At 41.7% G+C, this 26059-nt stretch overlaps 1 protein-coding gene and 1 long non-coding RNA gene across 2 annotated transcripts; both read left to right on the top strand.

Annotated features, from left to right (window-relative positions):
* The first annotated feature begins 4541 nt into the window (after window positions 1-4541).
* On the top strand, window positions 4542-25394 carry asip2b (agouti signaling protein, nonagouti homolog (mouse) 2b). Its single transcript, XM_047367330.1, has 4 exons — window positions 4542-4721; window positions 4821-4940; window positions 22155-22228; window positions 24344-25394. Exons 2-4 carry the CDS (start codon window positions 4832-4834, stop codon window positions 24509-24511), a joined length of 351 nt encoding a protein of 116 aa, XP_047223286.1. The 5' UTR covers window positions 4542-4721; window positions 4821-4831; the 3' UTR covers window positions 24512-25394.
* LOC124869473 lies at window positions 12297-16710 on the top strand. Its single transcript, XR_007038595.1, has 4 exons — window positions 12297-13523; window positions 14251-14333; window positions 14514-14580; window positions 15058-16710. It is a non-coding gene; the product is annotated as an uncharacterized LOC124869473 (long non-coding RNA).
* Window positions 25395-26059: the final 665 nt, after the last annotated feature.

The raw sequence follows: 26059 nt of genomic DNA, 5'->3' as shown, positions 1-26059 counted from the left end.
TGGATTCCGGTTGTCGACCTTGTTTCCTGCATCTGGTTTATGCCTCTGCCTGCCCCTTGCCTGACGCCTCTTGTTCCGATCGTTGACCCTGTTTCTGTCCTTGGATTATTTAGCCAGCCTAGCCCCCCTCGGATTATCAAGGATGAGCTAGCGACCTGTGACTATCCTTCTTCCCTGAAACAACTCGAGGATTTGGTTGCTCGCATTGATATTCGGCTGGCAGAGAGAAGGAAGGAGAAGCGCCATGAGAAGGGTCACTCATCATTAACTCAGGTTTCTGCACACCGGTATGAGAGAAGGAGTCAGTCATCTCTCACTGAGGAAAATGATAATTGTGAGCCCATGCAATTGGGCAGAACCAAGATTACCCCTGAGGAGAAAGATTGTCGGAGAAGATTCAAGCTCTGTTTTTATTGTGGAGAGAAAGGACATTTAGCACTCAGGTGTCCACTAAAAGGACAGGCTCAGCAGAGGAAGGGAGGTCTCTACTGAGCCGAAGTCAACTATCTGCCTCCTCCTTCTTGTTTCCTGCCCATTTTCAAACCTCTTCTTTGTCTCTCCAGGGGGCCGTGTTTATTGATTCAGGAGCAGACACTGAATTCATGGACGAAACATTTGCAAATAAGAACGGCATAAAACTTATTCCGTCAGCTGACACAAGAAATGGGCTAGCTTTGGATGGTCACAGCATGAACAATTACCTTAACAGTTGAAGGTAATCATCACGAAAAAGTAACTTTTATGATCATTAATTCACCTGAACTTCCTGTAGTCCTAGGGGCCTCCTGGTTGCAGAAACACAACCCTCACATTGACTGGAAGAAAAAAGAGGTTCTGGGTTGGTCTGAGTCATGCTCCGCTGACTGTCTTTTGTCTGCTGCTATGGAGGTCAGTGTGGAGAATGAGGTTGAGGAGACCTATCCGGATTTATCCAAGGTACCGCAAGAATACCATGATTTAAAGGAGGTTTTTAATAAAATCAAGGCCACAGCTCTGCCACCCCATAGACCTTATGATTGTGCTATTGATTTGCATCCTGGCACATCACCCCCTAAAGGCAGAACCTATTCATTGTCTGGTCCAGAGCACAGGGCCATGAAGAGTTATGTTGATGAGACATAGAGGCGACTGTGGCTCAGTAGGAAGAGTAGTCGTACTAATAAATTATTGTAGTCTAAAACCAGGTGTTTCAGTTTCATTGTCCAAACCCTGTATATGCATATGCATAAACCTTACACGTGTCCTCTTTTAGGTGTTCAGCTGGTCTTGCTGGTTTAAGGATTTCCTTTTAAACACCATCTGTTTGCACACATTTAAAAAGAATTTGCCATCATTCTTGCTTGACAACAAGCTTATATTGAAGAAAATATCTTCATTTGTCATGACAGAAAAGTTTGCTGGCAATATTTCCAATAATCGATCAGTGTTATTCAAGTAAGTCTTCTACTAATAAAATCTTTTTACTGTCAAGCTTTTCAATTTTAATTTTAAACATATGCCACAAAAATATTCCTTTGGCCTGGAGAAAATCAGCTCATGCTCCCCAGTGCCTCTTCTTTCTGCAAAGACTAACATTTTAATCTGCCAATTTATTTTAGAGTCTTTCTTCATGCAGGCTCTGAAAGCTCACATTGAATTTATGAGAAAGGCCATAACCTTTGGTTGGGGATGAAAACTGTGGGTAACCATAGCAGGTAACCACAGCAACAGCTTTAAGCAGCCAATATGAATTCAGGCAAACACTATCAGTGCTCTAAGCCACATTGCACATAATAAACAGGGCCAATACAAATGCACAGCATTGAATACAGAACAAATTCTAGTCAAAGCAAAGCAAAGAACACATCTTGTTTTTGAGTATTTCAATGATTTTTCTGTTTATTTCTTTACTACAAGTGAACATCTAAAGTATGTTTCAACAGCCTACTGTTCTAGTATAAGTTCTCTGGAAGAAGCCACAGTGAAATGTTACATCTATAGCTATAGATGGACTCATTTGGAACAGAGGGTAACTTGTAACAGATGGTAACTTGTAACAGATGATAGATGTTCAAACATCTGGGTTTCCCATTTAATAATTTCCAAAGTACTAGGAATAGTAGCCTAGATCATAATTAAACTCATAATAGACCCATTGATTTCATCTGTGTTATGTTAATGAGGAAAATAAGCATTGAAATTCACACCAGATTAACAGCTAAAGTAATCCACACATACAAAGACATAAATACCAATTAGTCCATAAAATAGGCTATGTTTAATATGGTGGAATTACAAGTACTGAACATGCATCCTGGAATTCTTGCAGAAACTAGGTGCATTGTATTTTTTAACACTTATTTCCAACATGATCCTTGGTGTTACAAAAAATATTCATTTGCCTGGATCAGCATTATTGTCTGTCTCTAAAAGCAACTGAGGTTTTCCTTTCCTATGTATTTGGGATCATGTTCTCCTTATAAATCCAGATTTTGACTCTTATGAAGAATGTCTAGATACAGATCTCCATTCATCCTTCCTTACATAAAATCTTTCAGTATCGTATGTTGAAAAACAGCCCATACCATGATGTTCTCACCTCCAAACTCCCTGTTGGTATGGTGTTTTATGGTAATATGCGGTGCCAATCTACTCCAAAGAGGTCTGTTTGCATTGAGTTCAACTTTGACCCAGTGTTCTGAAGCAAATAAACATGCTTTTTTTCAACAGTGGAATACCTGCTAAGTCCAGTTGTTTCTGAAGCTCAAGGTTGGAGATCCTTGGCTCCTGGACAAGTCTTGTAATTAGGTTTGACATCTGCATATTAGAAACATAAAACATAGAAAGTTGAGCAGAAACAAAAACTTTGGTAAAAAAAAGAACAACAGGGATAACTGCAGCCAAGACAGGATTGTCAAGCAAAATCCAATGAAGAGTTTAGGGAAGCTTCACAAGGAGTGGACTGAGGCTGGACTCAGCGCATCAAGACCCACTACGCAGAGACAAACCTACATGGGATACAAATGTCACATTCCTCATGTCAAGCAACTACTGAACCAGAGACAAGGTCAGTAGTGTCTCACCTGGGCTGAGGAGAAAAAGAACTGGACTGTTGCTCGGAGGTCCGAAGGGTCTTTTTTCAGATGAAAGTAAATTTTGCATTTAATTTGGAAATCAAATCCCAGGGATAGGACGAAGAGTGAGAAACACAGAATCCATGTTGCTTGAAGTCCAGCGTGACGTTTTCAGTCAGTGATGATTTGGGTCACCGTTTTATCTGCTGGTGTTGGTCTGCTGTTTTCTTAAGTCCACACTCTGCACTTGCCATCTACCAAGACATTTTAGAGCACTTCCAGCACTTTGAAAACTACAAAATAAACATGAATGGATGTTCATGGAGTGTTTGATAGATGGTAATGGTTAAAATGGTAAATGCACTTGTATAGCGATTTATCAAATCCCCAGAGACCCCAAAGTGCTTTATACTACAATCAGTCATTCAACCATTCATACACACATTCACACACTGACAGTGGTAAGCTAAATTGTAGCCACAGCCACGGCAGACTGATAGAAGTGAGGCTGCCATACACAGGAGCCACCGAGCCCTGTGACCATCATCAGCAGGCAAGGAAGGTGAAGTGTCTTGCCCAGGGAGACAGACAGAGCAAGGGTTTGAATTGGCAACCCACTGGTTACAGGACAAACCTCTACCATTGTCCCCACTGTCACCCCATAAACAATGTTTTAAATATGACTGAATGCATTAACATTATAATACTTTCTATAGGTTTACATTGTCATAAAATGCTAAGTAAAGGCAAATGAACCAAATAATGTGTACCACAGTTATATTCAAAGTCATGAAACCAAACCCGTTTATATAGAATAACATAGAAAGTTCCTCACAAGTTAGATTAAGAATAAAATAAATCTATCTCTTGACATACCTCGCTTTGCTGCAAACATGTAAACAGTGGGTCTCTTACAGGTAGAATGCAGCTAGCTGGAGTCAGCATAAGAGCATGGATGCAAGGTGTAAATATACATATAGATGGTTTGCATCCATTTCAAAGTGAACATATTAGACACAGGAATATAACTGACAGACAGCACTGGACTTTCATCAGACAAAAAAGGCAAAACAAAGTACTTCAGCTCACAAGCTGGGTCAGGACCTCTTGCAGCACTTTGCAGTGCATGAGCATTCTCTGCCTTGTACAGATCTGTGTCATACATGTTACCGGACCATTTAAGAAGAACAGTGGTTCATTACACTACAAGTACAAACAAGTACATTTAAACTTAATATAATCAGGGCAAATTCACCATCGTTTGATGCTGCATTCTCTGGTAAAAGACAGGTGCGTTTGCTGGCACACGGACAACTCAGCAACAGTAATTCAACCAACAACTCACCTCATCTGGGCGGTGGGTGAGGGAAGGGGGTCCGTGGGGTGGACAATGTTATTCTATGGCGAAGGGGTGGGCAGGGGTCCTGCCCTAATTTTGTAAGACACTGAAATTTTCATTATTCGTACCTGTAATAACATGTTTTTGTCAAACATGGGGAGATCAACGCTCAGCAGCTCCCACAGCATCACCTTCCGCCGCGTCGGGAAGGGGCTGGGAGGGGGCGCTCCGCTCCGCCTTTTGTCGCTCGGCCTCGGCAAAAGCTGGAAAACCTCTTCAGAGCCGCACAGAGAGCCGAGCGTTCAATCCGAGGACAAGCCAAAAGGGAAGTACGCGAGCTGAGGCTTTGATTTTTTCACCTTCTTCAATAGCATCTGACGTCCAGAGTGTTTCCTGAACGTGAGGGCTGATTTTATCGTCCTCAACAGGTTCCATCACCATGACAAGGACCACCGGTAGACACTTGTTGTGCTTGCTGGTGCTTTTCTTCCCGCTCTCATGGGCAGAGGACGCGAAGAAGGACGTGAGGAGGACCGAGAATGTTACAGGTATGCATGTTTAGCAGCACACTATAGCTGGCGTTGTTTACTGTTGTCTATTATCCGTGATGAGCGTGAGCCCAAACAAACTGGAACATTCCTACATAAAGCTAGTTATTTATTTAGTCTATCTGACAGTGTGGGCTACAATCTCACTGCTGACAAACTTGTAAAAGTCCGACAAATAAGCTCATTTTCTGTTTACGTGGCTTAGAGTTAATTGATTAGACGCGCCTAATGACAAGCTATTTACAGGCTCTCATCCTGTATTTGTCAGCAAACCTATTCTGGGTTTTATAACTCAAACCGCACCGCATCCTCAGAAGTAACTATAGCACATTTATCTAGATAAATACATAAATAAATAAATATCTAACTTTAAATACATTTTTAAGCAATTTTATTATTTCAAAAAGACTTGCTTATAAAGGTACACATTGCTATCTAAGCCTTAACTAACAGCAAGTAGGTAGGCTGTTTGGTCTGTAAGGCTTTGTTCAGTCTGAGACATTACCTAAGACGTTTTGACATACACCGATAAAAAACACTGGTTTTAGACAGTGGAAAACAGCTAATATTTCAGTTATTTTTTAAAAGACACTGCATACACATACAATAATATGTTATTCTTTAAAATATAAGTTATTTCTTCCTTTTGACTGGCATGCATGTTATGAAATAGGACAAATCTGAACGTTCGTTTTTTTTTCCCAGCTCCGTATCCATATATGTATGTATATATATATATATATATATATATATATATATATATATATATATATATATATTGTAGCGACCCCGTATAAGTTATACTGTTGAGATGTGCTAGTTTCCCACAGTTCTTGAAGGTGGAGGGAGAGTATGAAGGGGAGCGTAGAAGAGAGAATAATTCTGGTTAGGCGGCTGTTAAGGTTTTTTTGTAGGCAGTCTGAGGTTGCTCATTGTTGTTCTTACAGGCGACTGGCCCGCTAGTTGTTGCCATGGTTACGGCTGACAGTAACCCATCCTGCAATCAATAAAAGGACTGTTTGCCTAAACCTGCGCTGTTATCTGGTGGATATTACATTGGTGTCAGAAGTAAATTTCGGAGGGGCTGCTATATAAGACGCTGCTGTCATGGAGCCAGAGGACCATACCGTGACGTGATCAGCGGTGCGATGGAGCAGCTTTGGAACCCTACTGAAACCTAAAGAAGAGGGCAGTGAGGACCCCGTAGCGTGGAGCCAAAGGAGAGGCGGTGACCGCACACCGGGAAACAGATCCCGGGTGAAGGAGGTGGCTCGTCAGTTAGCGGCAGAGGCCGGCGTTGCCGCGCGGAGTGCTGATGTACACGGTGCTGTGGGGACGCCTTCCCCAGCATGCGCGGGTCCGCAAACAAATATCTGCAGAGTACCAGGTGAAAACGCCGAAATATTCGGGAAAAACTGACTGGGATGCCTTTCTGGCCCAATTTGAGCTCCTTGCACGGGCTGCAGCTTGGACAGAGGACACCAAAGCACTCCAATTGGCCCTCTGTCTTACAGATGAAGCTCTCCCCTGCTTACTGCTGCTTAGTCCCGCCGAGAGAGGCGACTACAGGGCTTTAGTGGGGGCCCTACAGAGAAGATTTGGACAGTGCAATCAGCTTTCAGTCCTGTGTTCGGAGCTGATGGCCAGGCAGAGACAGTCTGATGAACCCCTCCGTATGCTGGCCAATGACATTGAGACACTGACAAGGAGAGCTTATGCACACATGCCAGTCGATGTGCAAAATGAACTGGCCATGGACCAGTTCATACGGGCCTTGGCCCCAAGGGAGCTGCGCATCCAGACACAGCTGGCACACCCTTGCAACCTGCAGGGGGCACTCGAGTTGGCTTTAGAGAGAGAAGCAATAGAAATGGCAGCAGGGAAGGACTGTGACACAGGAGGCCTTGTCGTGAGGACCGCAACTCATGAGAGCCCAGGCCAAGAAAAGCCTGCCTGGGCTGCTGAACTGACTGAGCTGATCTGATCGGAGTTTTTGCAACCGCCCCAAATCCGATGCAGAGAGCGGCCTTGTCGTGGCCTGCTGGTTTGCTGGACATGTGGACAATCCGGTCACATTGGTACGCACTGCCCTAGCAGCATCCAGCCCAAGGGAAACACGACAAGGTCTGCGTAAATGGGACAACGCAGGCCCTCTCATCAGAGTCCCAACCTACCCTGTTACAACTTGATGGAGCCCAACTAAACAGCTGGGGGAGCGAGGCTCCGCTTCCCCCAGAAGCAGATGACAACGCTGAGGCAGCGAGGGTGGTTGGCTGGACTAAAGCGGAAGATTTTTGCCATGTTCCCATCACTTTGGCGGGTGCTCCATGTACAGCTCTAGTTGACACCGGCTCCACTGCAACCTTGGTCAGACCCGAAATGGTGCCTCAGGAGACACAGCTTGAACAAACTAGGGTAAACCTGCGCACATTGACGGGTGAGTTGGCTCCAATGCTTGGGAAGGGGTTGGTAACCATTCAGGTGGGGGGGGGGGGGGGGGGGTCAGCTGATGGACTTTAAGGTGTTGGGTGCTGCCGTCCAGGACAATAGCATATTAGGGTTGGACTTCTTACGAGCCACACAGTGCATGTTAGATCTAGGGAGAAACACGCTGGTTTTTCCAGGGGGCCCTGCAGTTGAATCGGTGTGCCCCCTGCTGGCTCCTAAAATGCAGCTGCTGAGCTCCATGGCGACAGAGAGGTTTCAGGGGACACACAAACCACCCAGAGCCACATCAAGGACTCCTCAACCCTCTATGCTTCGTTTCCCATTAAAAGGGGCAGCTCAGGGCCAACAGGAGTCCGTACAGAACAGAGACAGACTTGCTGTGGTGAGAGAGATTTGGTCCCGCAGTTGCCCCGATCTGGAGGCAGAACAACAGGAGGCAATGTGGCAGGTGCTGTTGGAGTTCAAGGACATCTTTGCATTATCGGAGGAAGAAGTGGGTCTCAAGCACCTGATGGAGCATGACATCGACACCTGGGATGCTCGGCCTATTAAGTCCTGACCACGTGGCCTCCCCCTTGCACAACAGGCTGCTGCAGACAGCGCCATTGACGAGATGCTAAAAAGTGGCATCACTGAGCCATCCCACAGCCCCTGGGCTTCCGGGGTTGTAATGGTTAAGAAGAAAAAGAGCCCCAAAATGCGGTTCTGTGTTGATTTTAGACCACTGAATGGTGTGACCAAGAAGGACTCGTATCTGCTGCCCCGCATTGATGAGTCCTTGGATTTGGTCTCCGGCTCATCCTGGTTCTCCTCTCTGGACTTGAGAAGTGGGTACTGGCACGTGCCCCTTTGCTCTGAGGCCTGACCGAAGACTGCTTTTAGTACAGGCAGGGGTTTGTGGCAGTTCAAAGTTCTCTGCTTTGGGCTCTGTAACGCTCCAGCCACATTTGAGCGGCTCATGGAGAGGGTGGTGGCGGGGATACCCCGACAGGATTGCCTGGTGTATTTGGATGACATCCTGGTCCATGGGGGGACCTTTGAAGCAGCTTTGGGTTAATTAAGGACCACATTGCAGCGGGTAGCGGGTGCAGGCCTGAAGCTCCACCCTGACAAATGCTGCTTAATGAGAAAGGAGGTGGAGTTCCTGGGGCACAAGATAGGGAGCGAGGGCATCATCACACTGGAGGAGAAAGTGCAAGTTGTGAAGAACTGGCCCACCCCTGGCAACCTGAAAGAACTAAAGAGCTTCATTGGCCTGGCATCTTACTACAGGCGTTTTGTTCATGGCTTCTCCTGTATTGCTGCGCCGCCATTCTGCCTGCAACAAAAAGGCAATGACTTTACTTGGACCCCTGAGTGTGAGCAGGCGTTTGAAGGGTTGAAAAGGGCTTTGATCAAGACTCCGGTCCTAGCCCCCCCGGACCCTGGCCTGCCGTTTGTATTGGACACGGATGCCAGTGACACTGGGTTTCCTTAGGGACTTTGTTATGTGAAATCTCTGGGCGAGGGATTTAGTACGGGGGGTCAGTGTAGCCACCCCATATAAGCTATACTGTTGAGATGTGCTAGTTTCCCACAGTTGTTGAAGGTGGAGGGATAGTAAGAAGGGGAGCGTAGAAGAAGAGAGAGTTCCGGTTAGGCGGCTGTTAAGATTTCTTTGTTGTTCTTACAGGTGACTGGCCTGCTAGTTGTTGGCGTGGTTACGGCCGACAGTAACCCATCCTGTAATCAATAAAAGGACTGTTTGCCAAAACATGTGCTGTTAGATATTACAATATATATATATATATATATATATATATATATATATATATATATATATATATAGTCAGTCACTCAGTCATTTGCTACCGCTTATTCCATAGTGTGTCGCGGGGGAGCTGGTGCCTATCTCCAGCAGTCTATGGGTGAGAGGCGCCCATAGAAGTAAAGATATATATATATATATATATATATATATATATATATATATATATATATACACAGTACAGACCAAAGGTTTGGACACACCTCATTCAAAGAGTTTTCTTTCTTTTCATGACTATGAATATTGTAGATTCACACTGAAGGCATCAAAACTATGAATTAACACATGTGGAATTATATACTGAACAAAAAAGTGTGAAACAATTGAAAATATGTCTTATAATCTAGGTTCTTCAAAGTAGCCACCTTTGGCTTTGATTACTGCTCTGCACACTCTTGGCATTCTGTTGATGAGCTTCAATAGGTAGTCACCTGAAATGGTTTTCCAACAGTCTTGAAGGACTTCCCAGAGATGCTTAGCACTTGTTGGCCCTTTTGCCTTCACTCTGCGTTCCAGCTCACCCCAAACCATCTTGATTGGGTTCAGGTCCAGTGACTGTGGAGGCCAGGTCATCTGGCGCAGCACCCCATCACTCTCCTTCTTGGTCAAATAGCCCTTAGACAGCTGTTGAAAAATAAATGATGGTCCAACTAAACGCAAACTGGATGGAATAGCATGCTGCTGCAAGATGCTGTGGTAGCCATGCTGGTTCAGTATGCCTTCAATTTTAAATAAATCCCCAACAGTGTCACCAGCAAAGCACCCTCACACCATCACACCTCCTCCTCCATGCTTCACGGTGGGAACCAGGCATGTAGAGTCCATCCGTTCACCTCTTCTGCGCCGCACAAAGACACAGTGGTTGGAACCAAAGATCTCATACTTGGACTCATCAGACCAAAGCACAGATTTCCACTGGTCTAATGTCCATTCCTTGTGTTCTTTAGCCCAAACAAGTCTCTTCTGCTTGTTACCTGTCCTCAGCAATGGTTTCTTGCAGCTATTTTACCATGAAGGCCTGATTCACACAGTCTCCTCTTAACAGTTGTTCTAGAGATGTGTCTGCTGCTAGAACTCTGTGTGGCATTGACCTGTTCTCTAATCTGAGCTGCTGTTAACCTGCGATTTCTGAGGCTGGTGACTCGGATGAACTTATTGTCCGTAGCAGAGGTGACTCTTGGTCTTCCTTTCCTGGGGCGGTCCTCATGTGAGCCAGTTTCTTTGTAGCGCTTGATGGTTTTTGCGACTGCACTTGGGGAAACTTTCAAAGTTTCCCATTTGTTCGGACTGACTGACCTTCATTTCTTAAAGTAATGATGGCCACTCGTTTTTCTTTACTTAGCTGCTTTTTTCTTGCCATAATACAAATTCTAACAGTCTATTCAGTAGGACTATCAGCTGTGTACTGTATCCACCTCCTGTACAACACAACTGATGGTCCCAACCCCATTTATAAGGCTTGAAATCCCACTTATTAAACCTGACAGGGCACACCTGTGAAGTGAAACTCATTTCAGGTGACTACCCTCTTGAAGCTCATCAACAGAATGCCAAGAGTGTGTGGAGCAGTAATCAAAGCAAAAGGTGGCTACTTTGAAGAACCTAGAATATAAGACATATTTTCAGTTGTTTCACACTTTTTTGTTCAGTATATAATTTCACATGTGTTAATTCATAGTTTTGATGCCTTCAGTGTGAATCTACAATATTCATAGTCATGAAAATAAAGAAAACTCTTTGAATGAGAAGGTGTGTCCAAACGTTTGGTCTGTACTGTATATTATAAAGATTGGTGACATATAAATTAATTAAAATCCATCTGAATTGTAATACATGTTTAAAAGAATTCCTTGATATAGCATTAATTTGTTTGTTATGGCTACTGTATTTGTGATATTTTTGTTAACTGAAACCCTAAAATATACATATAACTGTTAAAAGCCATTTTTTGGGAAGTAAAAAAAAAAGAGAAATCCTTTAAAAACTTTCCCCAGCTTTTTTAGTCAACAATCCTATCTGACTTCTCTTTCTTGCATACATTCTCTCAGTCTTTCAGATTGGGAGAACATCTCTTGTCCACTGCCCTCTTCAGCTGACCCCTGCAGATTTTCTTTCAGATTTTGTTTTGAACTCTATTTTTTCCATTCCAAAGCTTTTCCTTTTTCTGTTAAAATCATTCTTTTGTCTGAGATGAAATCCCTCTTCATTTTAAGGTTTTGGTCAAAGCTGACTGGTTATTTAGAACAGTTATTTCTATTTTTTATATTTCACCCCCGAGCCGATGTACATAATCTGTACAAAATTGATCATGGTCTCCTTTTTTTTGGAACAATCAGGCATTTATTCAGGGATGTAAACACATTAATGAAATTTGCTGTATATAAAAAATATTTACATAAAACAACATTTAAGATTTATTTAATGTTTTTGCTATACAAATGTGTGAAACAAAATAGTGTGTTGTACACTAAACTGATGAAGTTACACTAAGTAAATAAAATTGGAAATAATCATTCATTAAACCTGTAATAACAAAAATAGATTAAGTGTGCTGAATCTTTTAACATATTTTGGTTATCACAGTTATCTGTCTTGCTTAGTCTCATTACTGTAACAACTATTCAACCACAGTTCAATCATCATTACACATCATCATGTCGACGTCTTCTCTACAATGCCCTAGTGACTTTTTACCTTTCACCTTTTAACAGCGTTTACATGTTGACCCAAAACAAAGTAATCTTTTTCGTCCTCTCAATAATTCTTCATGTTTGAACTAGGGCCACACTACATTAGAAAAATATTCAATATGCGACGATGTTAGTGAATGTCGCGATGAGATGATGGCTTGCATTGAATAAACAGACACTGAACTAAAAAGACTTAATCTCCTTCTGCTTTGGATTCATTGCAGACATAGATCCCAAATGGTGAGAAATCCACTCAGATTTAAATTTTTGGCAAAAAAACCCAAAAACCTGATGACTACCAGAGCACTTTCTTGTCTTCTTAAAACATTTCTGCTGTATTAAAAAGCCAATATCACCAATTATATCACTGGCCTAGATTGCTTGAATGGTTGGTACTGATATAATTAGCTAATATTTATTGCAATTCAAGCAGTTCTTTGCAATATTTGCCTACAGTAATATTCTATATGCAATATATGATGCAGCCTTTGTTTGAAACTTTCTTACAGAGCCTCCCTAAGAGTTAAAATAAAAAAGCATAACCCTGCAAAGCTCAGTAAATCCTGACACTTCCTACACTACTTCAACAGCTTTTTTTCTGTTCAAGCCTTTCTTCAACTTATCAATCCTCTCAGTATAAAACAGATTTACATGGTGGCAGCCTTCTTTGGCAGCTTCAGAGACGGCGCTGAGTAGCCGTTATTGTCATGTTTGGTATAAAGAGACCCAAGTGAAGAGACTAGCTGTGGCAAAAACAAAGTTTTTTAATAATGAAATGATGAACAATTCTAGGGAAGATTGCAGGAGGAACAGTCATGGAGCATGGGAAGAATAACATACAGGGTACATGGCAATGGACAAACATGGCAGGATTGTGGAAAAATCCAGTAAAGAACAAAGAGAACCAGTGCTTGTATGCTTATATGTTGAGGCAGGGGTGGAAAATGACAAATGAACCAGAAGAGCTAATCAGAGGAAATGTGGAACAGCTGTGGATGGATGAAAGCTAGAAAGCTGTGTGAGGGAGACTAATTAACACACAAGAAGCTGAACGAAGACACAAAGAGAATCTAATCAAGGGGAAAAGACAAACAATAATCGAAGATAATGAAACCAGAGAAAATAAACACAAAGAAAGGAACTATATAAAGAAAACACCTTTCTAACATTAATCAGCACAAGAAAATGAACTGAATAAGGCAAGACCTTAAGAACATAACACACAGCAAGGAAATTATCAAAACAAACACAAAAGAAAAACAAAAACCCAGGGATTGTGACAATTTTGTACTGAATCATTCTGATCAAATGGTTGACAGATCAGAGCAGGCTTGTATGTAATTCATGTTCAACATCCACTTGTCAAGACATTAAACACGGCCATACAGAGAGATGGTTTTATAGAGCAGAAGGGCAGCTGTGTGACCCCACGACAATGCAGAGATACGAACAGACAGGATGAAGTCAGTAGCTTCCCAGAGCCCAACTGGGAGCACCTGATGTCACTACCCTTTCATTGCGGATTTACTAAGCAGAATCCTGTAAATCACACCATCCAACGGTTGAAAGAAGAAGCTGCGGATGCTGGCTTGGAGACAGCTGATGCCAGTTTGCAGGAGCAGCAGACCATGACCATGTGTAAGTTTAGATATCTCTCCTGGAATGTTGATTAATGCAGATGAGTTCTCCTGTTTTCAGAATGATGTTATTGTAAACACATTTAAACATGTAAACTGTGTACTTAGCAGCAGGGGCAGTTAGCAAGTGCTAACTTGCTAACTTGCTTTAATCCAAGAAACAAACAAATGTCTGTAAGGTGTCTCGTAGATGTCTCACACTGCTCAAGTCTATTGTTGTTTCTTCAATATTTAACTCAAACACATCAGCTGTAAGATTGTTGGACTGTTCTCTTTGTCATTGTATTAAATGTCCCCACCACTGTTAGCTCGGTAAGATATGAATACAGCTGCCTTTCTGTAAGACAGCAACAGCTAAATGTCTGTCCTGCTGCGTTTTTTGTCCAAACTGTAATTGGGGAAGTCAGTAGGTTTCATCTCCCGTATAGCTATTTTGGAAACCAGCAGGACGTCTTCGCTGAGTTTAAATTGTTTAGCTTTATATTAACCTGGACCAAAGTGCCAGTTACCAGAATAATGTGTTATCAAATGTTTGACACATTAAAGTTACTTTGGGTGAACTACTTGTTATATGCATCTAATAAATATGTCCAGTAAACAATAGAGAAAATACCAACCTATTATCCATGTTGTATTACTACAGTTGTCTTATTATTTCAATGTTTTCTATGATTCCTTATTGATGAGAAGGTTTTTAAACATCACTGATTATTTTTCTTTGCATTTAGGTGCAGTGGATGAGACCTTAAAGATAATACAAGAAGAACGGGTGCTTTTTCTCTACTCAGGAGTAACAGAAGGCGTCTGTTAGGTAAGGTTTTCCATCTTGATTCTTAGGTTTAAAAAATAATATTGTTCTTGACCTCCATAACTTCTCCTTACGATATGACCCTTTTCAGAACCCAGTCTTGTAAAGAACTTCATACTGATTTGTATCACCTTCACTTTATTGCAGACTAACAAACTTCTTAACTAGTCACTTATTTTGCAGGGCTACGTTGGGGCTGGCACCTATCTTCAGCAGTCATTGAGGTAGAGGTGGGGTGCACCCTGGACAGGTGAAGTCCACCACTGAAACAAGCATGTGTACACACACACACATTCGCACCAGTTAACGTTTCCGTCATGTTTTTGGATTGTGGGAGGAAGCCCAGTAGGAAAGATCATATTTCTCCAGATTAATTGTCTCCTCATTGGCTCCTTATTGAATCTAGAATAGAGTGCATTTTAAAATTCTTGTTTGTTACGTGCCCAAAAAAGACATTTGTTGTGAATGACCACTATATACATAAATAGGAATAAATTTTATTAAATGTTAAATTAAATTAAATGTTTTAGTAATCATCATGAATTGAACTGTTTAACAAAAGTTTAATTAAATGTAGTTTTTTTTAGTTTGGAGCTTTAGGTTAACTTCCTATGAACTGATATCTTCATAAACTGATTACAATACTGATTTTATTTGCTCAGCAACTTTATAAATGCACAACACTTGTTTCTTTGGTTTTTCACCTTTTTTCTCTTTTGTTCCTCAGTATGACATGCTTCTGTGTGCCAAAATTCATTTTCATTTGTATCTCCAACATTCCATCTTAACTGGCACCAAACCAGGGAGCATCATGGTGGATGAAGGGCCACAAGAAAAAGCTTTTACCTCAAAGATGTCTTCATAACAACAAAGAACGCTCATCCAATTTTCACAGCTCTTTTTATTGCCTTTATCTGCTTAATAATCTGTGTCTTAAGTATCTTGGCATTTAATTATGATCTCACATCATAACATAATCCCTAGCTGTTTAAATAATCATGCGAACCATGCAGTAAGGACAAGATGTAAGCCTATACTCTCCACGGGTGCTACAGGATCGTCCCAGACAAGCTACAGCTGCAAAGCCAGTGACCTGAAGCAATTGACTGAGCTTTCCTAGATAGATAAGTTTTTACCCACTGGCATTTTATAAATAGTTAATTTGACTGTATTGCATTACTATTCACAGAAAAAAACTGCATGTAATTGACCTTTCTGTCATTTAAAAGACCTTAAGATGATGCATTGTGTATTGGCACCAATAAATAAACAAAAATATATCAAGGCATGAAAAAAGTGAAAGCATATTGATAGTGATTGGCCTGACTGCTTTTGCCTTTTAAATTGCCAGTTGTTCAGCTCAGGAAGTGAAGGATCACAACAGCAAAGGCCATGACACTGAACCAACTCTCGAAAAGAAAGGGACACAAAGGTCTTAACAGTTTGTGAATTATCAGCACAACATGTTAGCATTGGGACTGAAAGAAGTTGTTGTCAGATGTAAATAGGAATCTGTTGCAGTCTATGTCCACATTCATAAAATCTAAGTTTACATGCCAAGTACAGCACCTTGCAAAAGTATAGCTACCCCTTCAACGTTTTCATATTTATCACATTGCAAATACAAACTTGAATGTGATTTCTTGGGATTTTTTATGTGATAGCAGTAATGCATAACTGTGCAGTGTGAGTAAAATGATAGATGGGTTTCACAATCTTTACAAACTAAAATCTGATAAGTGTGCATGTTATTATGTTCAGCCCATCTGAATCAATACCTTTCATTGCAATATAGCTGCAAATCTTTAGGGGTATGTCTCCACCAGCTTTGCACATCTAGAGCCATAAACGTTTGCCCATTTCTATGCATAAAACAACTTAAGCTTAGTCAGATTGGATGGAAAACATTTGTGAATATCCGTTTTCATGTCTTGCTAAAGATTCTCAGATGTGGACATTGTTATTGAAACAGATAAATATGCTTTGATCTAAACTATCTGGCTGCATGTGTATGGTCATTGTCCTTCTGGAGGGTGAACCTCCAGTCCAAATGCAACATTTTGTATTCTGAACAAAAGGTTCAGTTGTGTTTTTTGATTAGAGCACCTTCTTCCACGTTTGCTGTGTCTTCTACATGGCTTGTGGAATGTTGCAATTAAGACTTCTTATGACTTTCTTTCTGTCGTCCATTTAGAACATATTTGTGGTTTGTATGACCATTAGTTGCATCTGTGCAGCTCAACAGAGTTACCATGGGCCTTTAGGCTGCTTCTGTGAGGTTATGAACATAGACCGACCGGTAAATCGAGAACTTTGCTTTTCAGCTCAGCTCTTTCATCACCACAACGGACCGGCACAGCTTCCCCAATACTGCGGCAGCCGCACCGATCCGTCTGTCGATTTCTCACTCCATTCTCACTCCACTCATGAACAAGACCCCGAGATACTTAAACTCCTCCACTTGAGGCAGGAACTCCCCTCCAACCTGAAGAAGGCAAGCCACCCTTTTTGTGTCGAGAACCATGGCCTTGGACTTGGACCGCTTCACACTCAGCTGCGAACCGCCCCAGTGCATGCTGTAGGTTTTGGCCAGAGGGGACCAGCAGGACCATGTCATCTGCAACAAGAAAAGACTAAATCCACTGGTCCCCAAACCAGACCCCATCAGGCCCTTGGCTGCGCCTAGAAATCCTGTCCATAAAAGTTATGAACAGAACCGACAAAGGGCAGCCCTGCCGGAGTCCAACATGCACTGGGAACAGGTCCGACTTAGTGCTGGCAATGTGGACCAATCTCCTGCTCCACTTGTACAGAGACCGGATGGCTTCTACTCCTGGGGAACCCCTCACAGGGCACCATGTGGGACAAAGTCGAATGCCTTCTCCAGGTCCACAAAACACATGTGGACTGGTTGGGCCTACTCCCATGAACCTTCAAATACCTTGCAGAGGGTGTAGAGTTGATCCAGTGTTCCACGCCCGGGACGAAAACCACACTGCTCCTCCTGAAGCCAACGTTAGACTATCGCCCGGACAGTCCTCTCCAATACCCTTGCATAGGCGTTACCAGGGTGGTTTGTAACTATTCTCTCTGGTAGTTACAAACCAATGTTCTCTAACATTAGTAAAAAGATTTTGTGTTTATACTGATATTAAATTACCCACAGGAGTTCAATTCAGTTTAAATTCTTTTCAGTTTATTTATATAGCGCCAATTCAGAATCAGCTTTATTGCCAAGTTCGTACATACAAACAAGGAATTTGACACCGGTACACTTTGCTCTTTGGTTTTGTTTTTCCATTACAGAATATATATATTTACATTGTAAATACACATATATAAATAAAAAGGTGCATTTGCAACATCTGTATGCTGTCGTTTTGTACTCTATTGAATGTTTAACAGAGAAACAGCCTGGGGGAAGAAACTGTCTCTGTGGCGGCTGGTTTTAGCGAACAGTGCTCTGTAGCGACGGCCTGAAGGTAAAGCTCTGAACAGTTTATGTGCAGGGTGTGTGGGGTCTGCAGAGATTTTAGCAGCTCTTTTCCTGACCCTAAACATGTATAAGTCCTGGATGGTGGGAAGGTCAGCCCTGATTATTCTCTCTGCATTGCTGATTATTCGTTGCAGTCTGCACCTGTCCTGTTTTGTGGATGAGCCAAACCACACTGAGATGGATGAAGACAGGACAGATTGAATGATGGCAGTGTAGAAGATGACCAGCAGCTCCTGTGGAAGGTTGAACTTCTTGAGTTGCCTCAGGAAGTACAGTCTCTGCTGGGCCTTCTTTCAAACAGTGTCTATGTGTGAGGACCATCTCAGGTCCTCAGAGATGGTGGTTCCTAAGAACCGGAAGTGGTCAACGGCCGATACAGTGTTGTTGAGGATGGTGAGGGGGGTGTATGGGGGTGGTGTTCTCCAAAAGGCCACCACCATTTCCACAGTCTTGAGTGGGTTGAGTTCAAGGTAGTTCTGACCGCACCAGTGGACCAGCCAATCCACCTGCTGTCTGTATGCAGACTCATCACCGTCCTGGATCAGTCCAATGACAGTGGTGTCGTCTGCAAACTTAAGGAGTTTCACGGACGAGTCCGCTGAGGTGCAGTCATTTGTGTACTGGGAGAAGAGGAGTGGGGATAGAACACACCCCTGGGGGGCACCAGTACTTATTGATCTGGTTCGGGAGAAGATGCTCCCCAGTCTCACCTGCTGCTGTCGGTCCATCAGGAAGCTGTTGATCCACTGACAGGTGGAGGCTGGGACGTTGACCTGGGTGAACTTCTGGTGGAGGATGTCTGGTATGATGGTGTTGAAGGCCAAGCTGAAGTCTATAAACAGGATCCTGGCGTACGTCCCTGGGTGATCGAGGTGTTGCAGGATGAAGTGTAGACCTAAGTTAACAGCATCATCTGCCGACCTGTTTGCTCGGTAAGCAAACTGCAGGGGTCCAACAGGGGGTCTGTGATGTCTTTCAGGTGCTTCAACATCAGCCGCTCAAAGGATTTCATGACCACAGACGTCAGGGCTACAGGCCTGTAGTCATTTAATCCTAGGATGGTGGGTTTCTTGGGAACCGGGATGATGGATCGTTTGAGGCAGGAGGGGACCTCACATTTCTCCAGTGACTTGTTGAAGATCCTTGTGAAGATCGGAGCAAGTTGATTTGCACAGGCTTTCAGGCATGATGTGAGACGTTATCAGGTCCTCCAGCTTTCTTTATTTTCATGCACTGAAAGAGCCTGTTTACATCTTCCTCGGAGATCTTTAGTGCAGGCAGAGGATCTGATGGTGGGGGGTTGGTTACTTTATGGTAGGAATTTGTTCCTGAATGGGATGTGGAGGAGATGGTTTGAGGTGTGAATGGCTTCTTGTCATGTCTGTAGTAGAAGCCATTCAGATGGTTGGCCAGGCGAGGACTCTGTTCAGGAAGGGTGGGGGGCTCCTGTTGGTTTAAGTCAGTGGCTGAGGTTTCAAAAACAGTCCAGTCTGTGCATTCAAAGCAGACCTGTAGCATCTGCTTTGATTCCTCAGTCCACTTCTTAACAGTGTGAACCGTGGGTTTGGAAGCTCTTAGTCTCTGTCTGTAGGTTGGGATGAGGTGGATTAGATAATGATCCGAAAAACCCAGAGCAGCCCTGGTAACAGCATAATATGAGTCCTTTAAAGCTGTGTAACAATGGTCCAGTGTGTTTTTCTCTCTGGTGGGACACTTAATATGCTGTCTGTATTTGGGCAGCTCATTAGAGAGGTTAGCGCTGTTAAAATCTCCCAGTATTATGATGAAAGAGTCCGTGTATTTTTTCCCCCAGTCGGCCATCTGCCACGATCGACTGGGGGTTTGAGAGAACAGAGCAGAGACACAAAGAGAACAAAGAAGCACTGATCTAGGAGTCCTTTCTATGGGAAGGAAAAGTAAATGTTAATGGATGTAGCTCCTTTAGTCGTTTCACCTAGAAAGAAAGAACAGATGAACTCTGAGCCTGAAAGAGATCACATAGAGTTAGTCACAGTAAAAGCTCAGTCAATTGCCATGTCTAGCAGAAAGAAAGGGTTAAACACTGAAAGACAGGGCCAAGTGGATCATCGGTAGAGGGTGAGTATTAAGTTGCAGGCAGAAGCTTGGACGATGCCCCTCTCCAGAAAGGTGTCACAGGTAGACACAGAGTCAGGCCAGGTGTAGCTTCTAGGAAGAGAAAAGAGAGAGAACAAAGTTAAAAGTTGAAATAACAGCAAATAATGCAAAATTGGACAGTAGTGTGAGAATGTAGCGAAGAGAGTGAAAGTGGTCATTATGTCCTCCAGCAGCCTAAGCCTATAGCAGCATAACTACAGAGATAGCTCAGGATAACCTAAGCCACTCTAACTATAAGCTTTATCAAAAAGGAAAGTTTTAAGCCTAGCCTTAAAAGTTGACAGTTTGTCCATCTAGAGCCCACTGATGGCCATTGTTATACTAAGTTGAATACAAATGCACAGTGCATGTTTTAGAATTTTATTTGCAAAATAATTTTTAAATTCCATGTATTATTTTCTTCAATTGCACAATATTGTACTGCTTTGTGTTGGCCTGCGAAACAAAATCCCAATTAAATACATTGTTGCTTCTGGTTGTAATCAAACAATGTGAGAAAGGTCAATACTTTTTCAAGACACTGTATTTTAATGTTTCCATTTTGCTAGTTTGATGATGATCAAGGTTTCTTCAGTTATGATGAAATTAGGGCCATTACTTTTATTTGCGCCTAAGCACCACAGTGTATCGTTTGATATGTAAACAGTCTTTTGGATACTGGTCCAACCACACATGTTCGAGTCAAATTACTTTAAGCCTTAACAACTCTCTCTAGTAGTTACAAATCAAAATATCTGCACACATATTTTCTCTGGAGATCAAAGGAGCACACACGTTCTGAAACGGGGTTTAACGACATCCTGCCTAATGACTGATTAATTGTTCTCTGTAGAGGCGTCCACTTGGAAGGACTTCCACATCTTCAACCCATTAATGCTGATTTGTTTGGCTTTTTCAGAGATAAATGTGCATCTACTATAGCTATAAATTCCATTGAAAAAACAGATTCAGCATACCTAGTTCTTTGTTTCTTTCACCCACCAATTATCTGGGATTGCAGTGACCCCTCAACACCCTGCTTGTTGATGATCAGCCTATTTGAATGAAGTGCCACTCTCCCTGTTGATGAGGAGAATAATAGGAGAGCACTTTCTCTCTTATTATTCTCTTTTTGTTATGAAGGAATAATATTAGATGTATAACAGTACAAACGAATCACTGTTTGGGACGTATCATGGTTTTAATGTCCCAGTTTGGACTTTTTCTGGTACGCTTCAGTCAACAAAGATTCTTTGTTTACTTCTGTCAGCAGTAAGCAAATAGTCTTTTTCAGTTTCAGAAACTTATTTGATTTAATTATGTCATAGAATTTAAAAAGTGTAATAAATAAATAAATTATACCACAATATAACCACTTCATTGTTGATGTTATATATTTTTTTAAATAGGACTGTGTATTTGAGAATAAAGCATGTTTAAATCACTTAGGAGTTGTTTTGATATTTGACAACCTAGTGTCCCAGCTGTACCTGAATGCAGCATGCATAGCTGTTGGAAAAATCCCCTCTCACTAACTGGGATTCCTCCGACTTTATACAATGTTCAAAGTTTGAGCTTACAGCTAGCCAAATAAACGTCAGCAGATTTTTCTTCAGAATCTATGCTATTTACTTTCAGTTTTAGTTGTTTTTTGGGTGTCATTAAGTTCAGTGTAGATTGAGCTACTTTACATACCATATCGTTGTTGAAAAACGTTGACTTAAATTATTGGTTTAGTCCATTTTTCTTTCCTCTCTGCTTGTTAGATGTCAGTCAGTCATTTTCTACCACTTATTCCATAGTGGGTCACAGGGGAGCTGGTGCCTATCCCCAGCAGTCTGTGGGCGAGAGGCGGGGTACACCCTGGACAGGTCGCCAGTCCATCGCAGGGCAACACACAAACAACCATGCACACACTCATTCATACACCTAAGGGCAATTAACCTAACAGGCATGTCTTTGGACTGTGGGAGGAAGCTGGAGTCCCTGGTGAGAACCCACGCATGCACGGGGAGAACTTGCAACTCCATGCAGAAAGACCTCCAGGCAGGAGTCAAGCCCAGGACCTTCTTGCTGCAAGGCAACAGTGCTACCAATACTTGTTAGATGTCTGACTTTTTTTTTTTACTGTGGCGTTGAATAAATAAGGAAACATGAAGCAAAATATGTTTCTTGTCACTGAACATGTTTTCATTTGTTATTTCTCTTCCTAGTTTGGGGACAAGCAAAGACTAGGCGACTATTTGCAAGGCAAAAGATTTCTCCAGCACAGCATACACACATCATTGTAAGTTCTTTTTTTTCTTTAGGTATATTTATTCTAGACTGCATTAGAGGACTTTGTCCATTAAGTGTTTAGCTTTATACTATGTTCTACTAAAATAAGAAGTATTTTCAGTTCCTAGAAGTCAGATTATGCAACATTCAGCTCAATAACTTGATCACTTGGTTCAGACCAGCATAGGTCTGAAGAAATCTCCAATGTCTACTGTATTAGGTAGTCAACAATAACTTCAAATGTTTGTTTATTTGCTAAATTGTGTGATTTTTGTTGCCAAAATCAGCTTAACATTTTAATTTAATGACAAAGTATCTTGCTGATGTTTTCTTTTGATTTTTTTAAGCCAAACGTTGGAAATTCAGACTTTTTTATTGTTATGAAATGCACAACAAGAAAGGAACCAATCATGAATGAAATTACCTTTTAAACCTTTATTAAGCATAGTCATTATCAGCCACATAAGCATGAGTTCTGCTAATATTAACTTCTGCATACCTAAACAAATGACATGTGAATGGACTAAATGTAAAGCCCGGGCTTTAGGAACTTTTAAATGTTGTAAAATAACCAGACCGATACAATTGCTTGCAGCATTTATTTGTGGTAATGTGGATGCAGAACTTGAACACTGGCTGATTTAAACAGTATTCAGACGTGAAACTATTGCAGATTAAATAATTGATTTATTTCGTGGTTTCCCTTCTGGGATGCCAGACGTTTATAGAGACCAGGAGTCTGCATCTCCAGTCCTTGAGCACCACTGTCCTGCAACTTTCAATGCATTCCTGTTCCAACGCACAATAATCAAAAAAGTTGTTAATAACCTGGCCTTTGCAAAACCTGCTGACATGCCAAGTAGATAATTCAGCCTTTTCAGTCAGATGTGTTACAGCAAGGATGAATCCAAAGGTCTCAGGTCTGTAGCTCTAGAAGACTGGAGTTGCAGAATCATGATAGAGACAATTGGCTGGCTGACTTGATGAGAAGCTTTAAATTCTTTTATGACTCATGGTGGATGGTGGCCCGTCTTCTGCTGTATATAATACCTGCATGGATGTCTTTATGTCCATAGCTAGTTTAGTGTCAAAGATAGGTATTTGTTTGGTGTTTGTCTATAGGAGCTTTCAGCCTTCATACAGTATAATCTTGTATATGGTAAGGGTGTGATGACGCTTTCAGGTCACCAGATGACACTGTACAATATAAGGACATGACTTTAGCAATATTTTGGGGGAAACTGTACATATTTATTTCAGTTTTTACTTGTAGTAATGGTTCACAAACTGTGTCTAAAGAAATCTCTGTTCAGGAAATAGAATGATTCATCTCAGGTTTGATCAGTCCAAGTACAATATATCCTACAGTAGAGCTTTACCTCAACTTGAACATTTCCAGAAGACTGCCACCAATTTCAAATCATACATATTCCATAACAGATGGAGGTTGAAAACTCAAGGGGTTAAACACCACAACTGTACTCCATTCAGTCTTCCTGTTATCTGCTGGAAGTCATGCTCTCTCACAAACTGAATGAACCACTGATATGTTACAGAAAATACAGCTTCCTTTTCTCTTTGCCTCATATGATTTTTAGAACCCCACTAATACTGAAAATAAGTAAATCCAAGGGTTCTTCCAGCAGTAATAGCATCCACTAGAAATGTCAGCATGACCTTGTAGTGCATGCATTTATAGGAGATCAAGGTCAAGGGTCGAATTATTTAGTATTCCAGTCAATTTTCTCTGTGAATCTCTAGACAAACTGATGCCATCATGCAACTAAGTTGACTTAGTCCATACCTTAACTTTTTGTTGTGGGTCAAGCACAACTGAAGATCTCCCCCTGTCTTCTCTTACTGACAGCATAAAAACATGTAGAAGGACAGAGCTGACGAGGTGAAAGCCTAAAGGAAAACAGTTCAACCTAGCTTTGGTTGCCAAATTTAAAAACATATTGAGCATTGTTTAAATATTGATAATTAAACTGAAAGCCCTAAAATGATCTCTAGAGTTGGTCTCTAAATATATATTCACACTGTGAAACTTTCAAAGAATTCTGTGAACTTTTTTTATGTTGTCAAAAAATTCTCATCAATTCCACCTCCACTGGTACCGTTTCAGAGACACAAGTCCCACACCATGCCGCCAGTACGACGCTGCGGCCGCCTGATGGAAAGCTGTTCCTCCCACATGCCTTGCTGCGACCCCTGCGCCTCCTGTCGCTGCCGACTCTTTAACACCATCTGTCACTGCTGGAGAATAAATCACCTGTGCTTGAAGAGGACCTAGTGGGAGTGCACACAGAGGCATGTGTAATTCACAACTGATCCCCTGGTACACATCATCACCTATGGGGGAGCTTATTTTTCTGCTTAAATGTGACCTGAAACATCATCAAATGGCAAAGTGCTGTAGCTGTCAAGAAAATAGTGAAGTTGTCCAAAGAAAGGGAATGTTTCTGACAGACAGACATTCCTGCTTAGGAAATCTTACATAAAAATGCAAAGTTGCTAACTGTCATTTTTTGCAGCATTAATAGCCACATAAATATGCAACACTTAGATCTGCTATGTCTCACCAAAAAGTGTACAGTAAGTACTCTGTAAGTAGCTATTCTTGCCATTTCTCGCTAAAAAACCTACAGAATGGAAGGAATTTATGACACAATCATTAACAACTATCATGCTGCAGTTAGATTACAGCAGAGTTTCTATCTACGGTGTGTTGTCCTACAAACATGGGCAAGTTAAATGCATGACTGCTAAACTGAGATCGCCTTAAAAATGGGTGGATTTAATGTGAGCTTTCATATCAGAGGGTGTAGCACGATGGAAGGGAATCAAACATCCAAATAGTATGGGGGGATAGGACAAAGGTTGGTCTATGTCCTTTTTCATGTTTCTAGACAATAACATGTTAACTAAGTCTGATTTTAAGGTATTGCTGCTTTTGAGTATTTGTATATTCTCTGCTCTCCTGTCACTCATCTGGAGATCCCATCATTTACTGTACAACTTCAGGATTCTTTTTTGAAGACTCACAGCAGAAGTGATGTGGAAAAATGATTTTCATGTACATTATTATTCTTAATTGCTTGCACTTGATTATTCGTGTGTGGTTTTATGAGTTGAAATGACTATATTTTTGCTATCTAATAAATATGCTGTTCGCAGATGATGTTATTGAATTTGTTTCCAGCTGAAATGTCCAAAAATGACAAAAACAATAAATAAAATTCATAATTGAAAATAATTTACATTGCTGTGAAAAAAGAATCTGACACTCCTTTTAAATTTCCTCATTGTGTCAAACCTAAATGTTTTTTTATCATCAAACACATTTTATATCAGGCAAAGATACCTTTGATAAATACAACATGCAGTGTTCAAATGATAAGTTAATTTGTCATTTGGGAAAAAAGCTATCCAAACCAGCGTTTCCCTATGTGAAAATATAGTTGCTCCCCTTTTTAATTATGTATTAAACAAGGGTGGCCTCAGGGAGGGTAAAGATGGCTGATGTATGTAGAGACAGTGGACAGTCACTTGCGTTGACTTAGCAGCAATCCCTCATACTGAGCATGCATGTAGCGACAGTGGAGACGAGAAACTCCCTTTTAACAGGAAGAAACCTCCAGCAGAACCAGGCTCAGTGTGAGCGGCCATCTGCCACGACCGACTGGGGGTTTGAGAGAACAGAGCAGAGACACAAAGAGAACATAGAAACACTGATCCAGGAGCACTTCCTTTGGGAAGGAAAAGTAAATGTTAATGGATGTAGCTCCTTTAGTGGTTATCTAGAAAGAAAAAACAGATAAACTCTGAGCCAGTTTTCAAG

The sequence above is a fragment of the Girardinichthys multiradiatus genome, chromosome 6 (genome assembly GCF_021462225.1).
Source record: "Girardinichthys multiradiatus isolate DD_20200921_A chromosome 6, DD_fGirMul_XY1, whole genome shotgun sequence".
NCBI classification, from domain to species: Eukaryota; Metazoa; Chordata; class Actinopteri; order Cyprinodontiformes; family Goodeidae; genus Girardinichthys; species Girardinichthys multiradiatus.
This window is presented reverse-complemented; position numbering and strand designations above follow the sequence as displayed.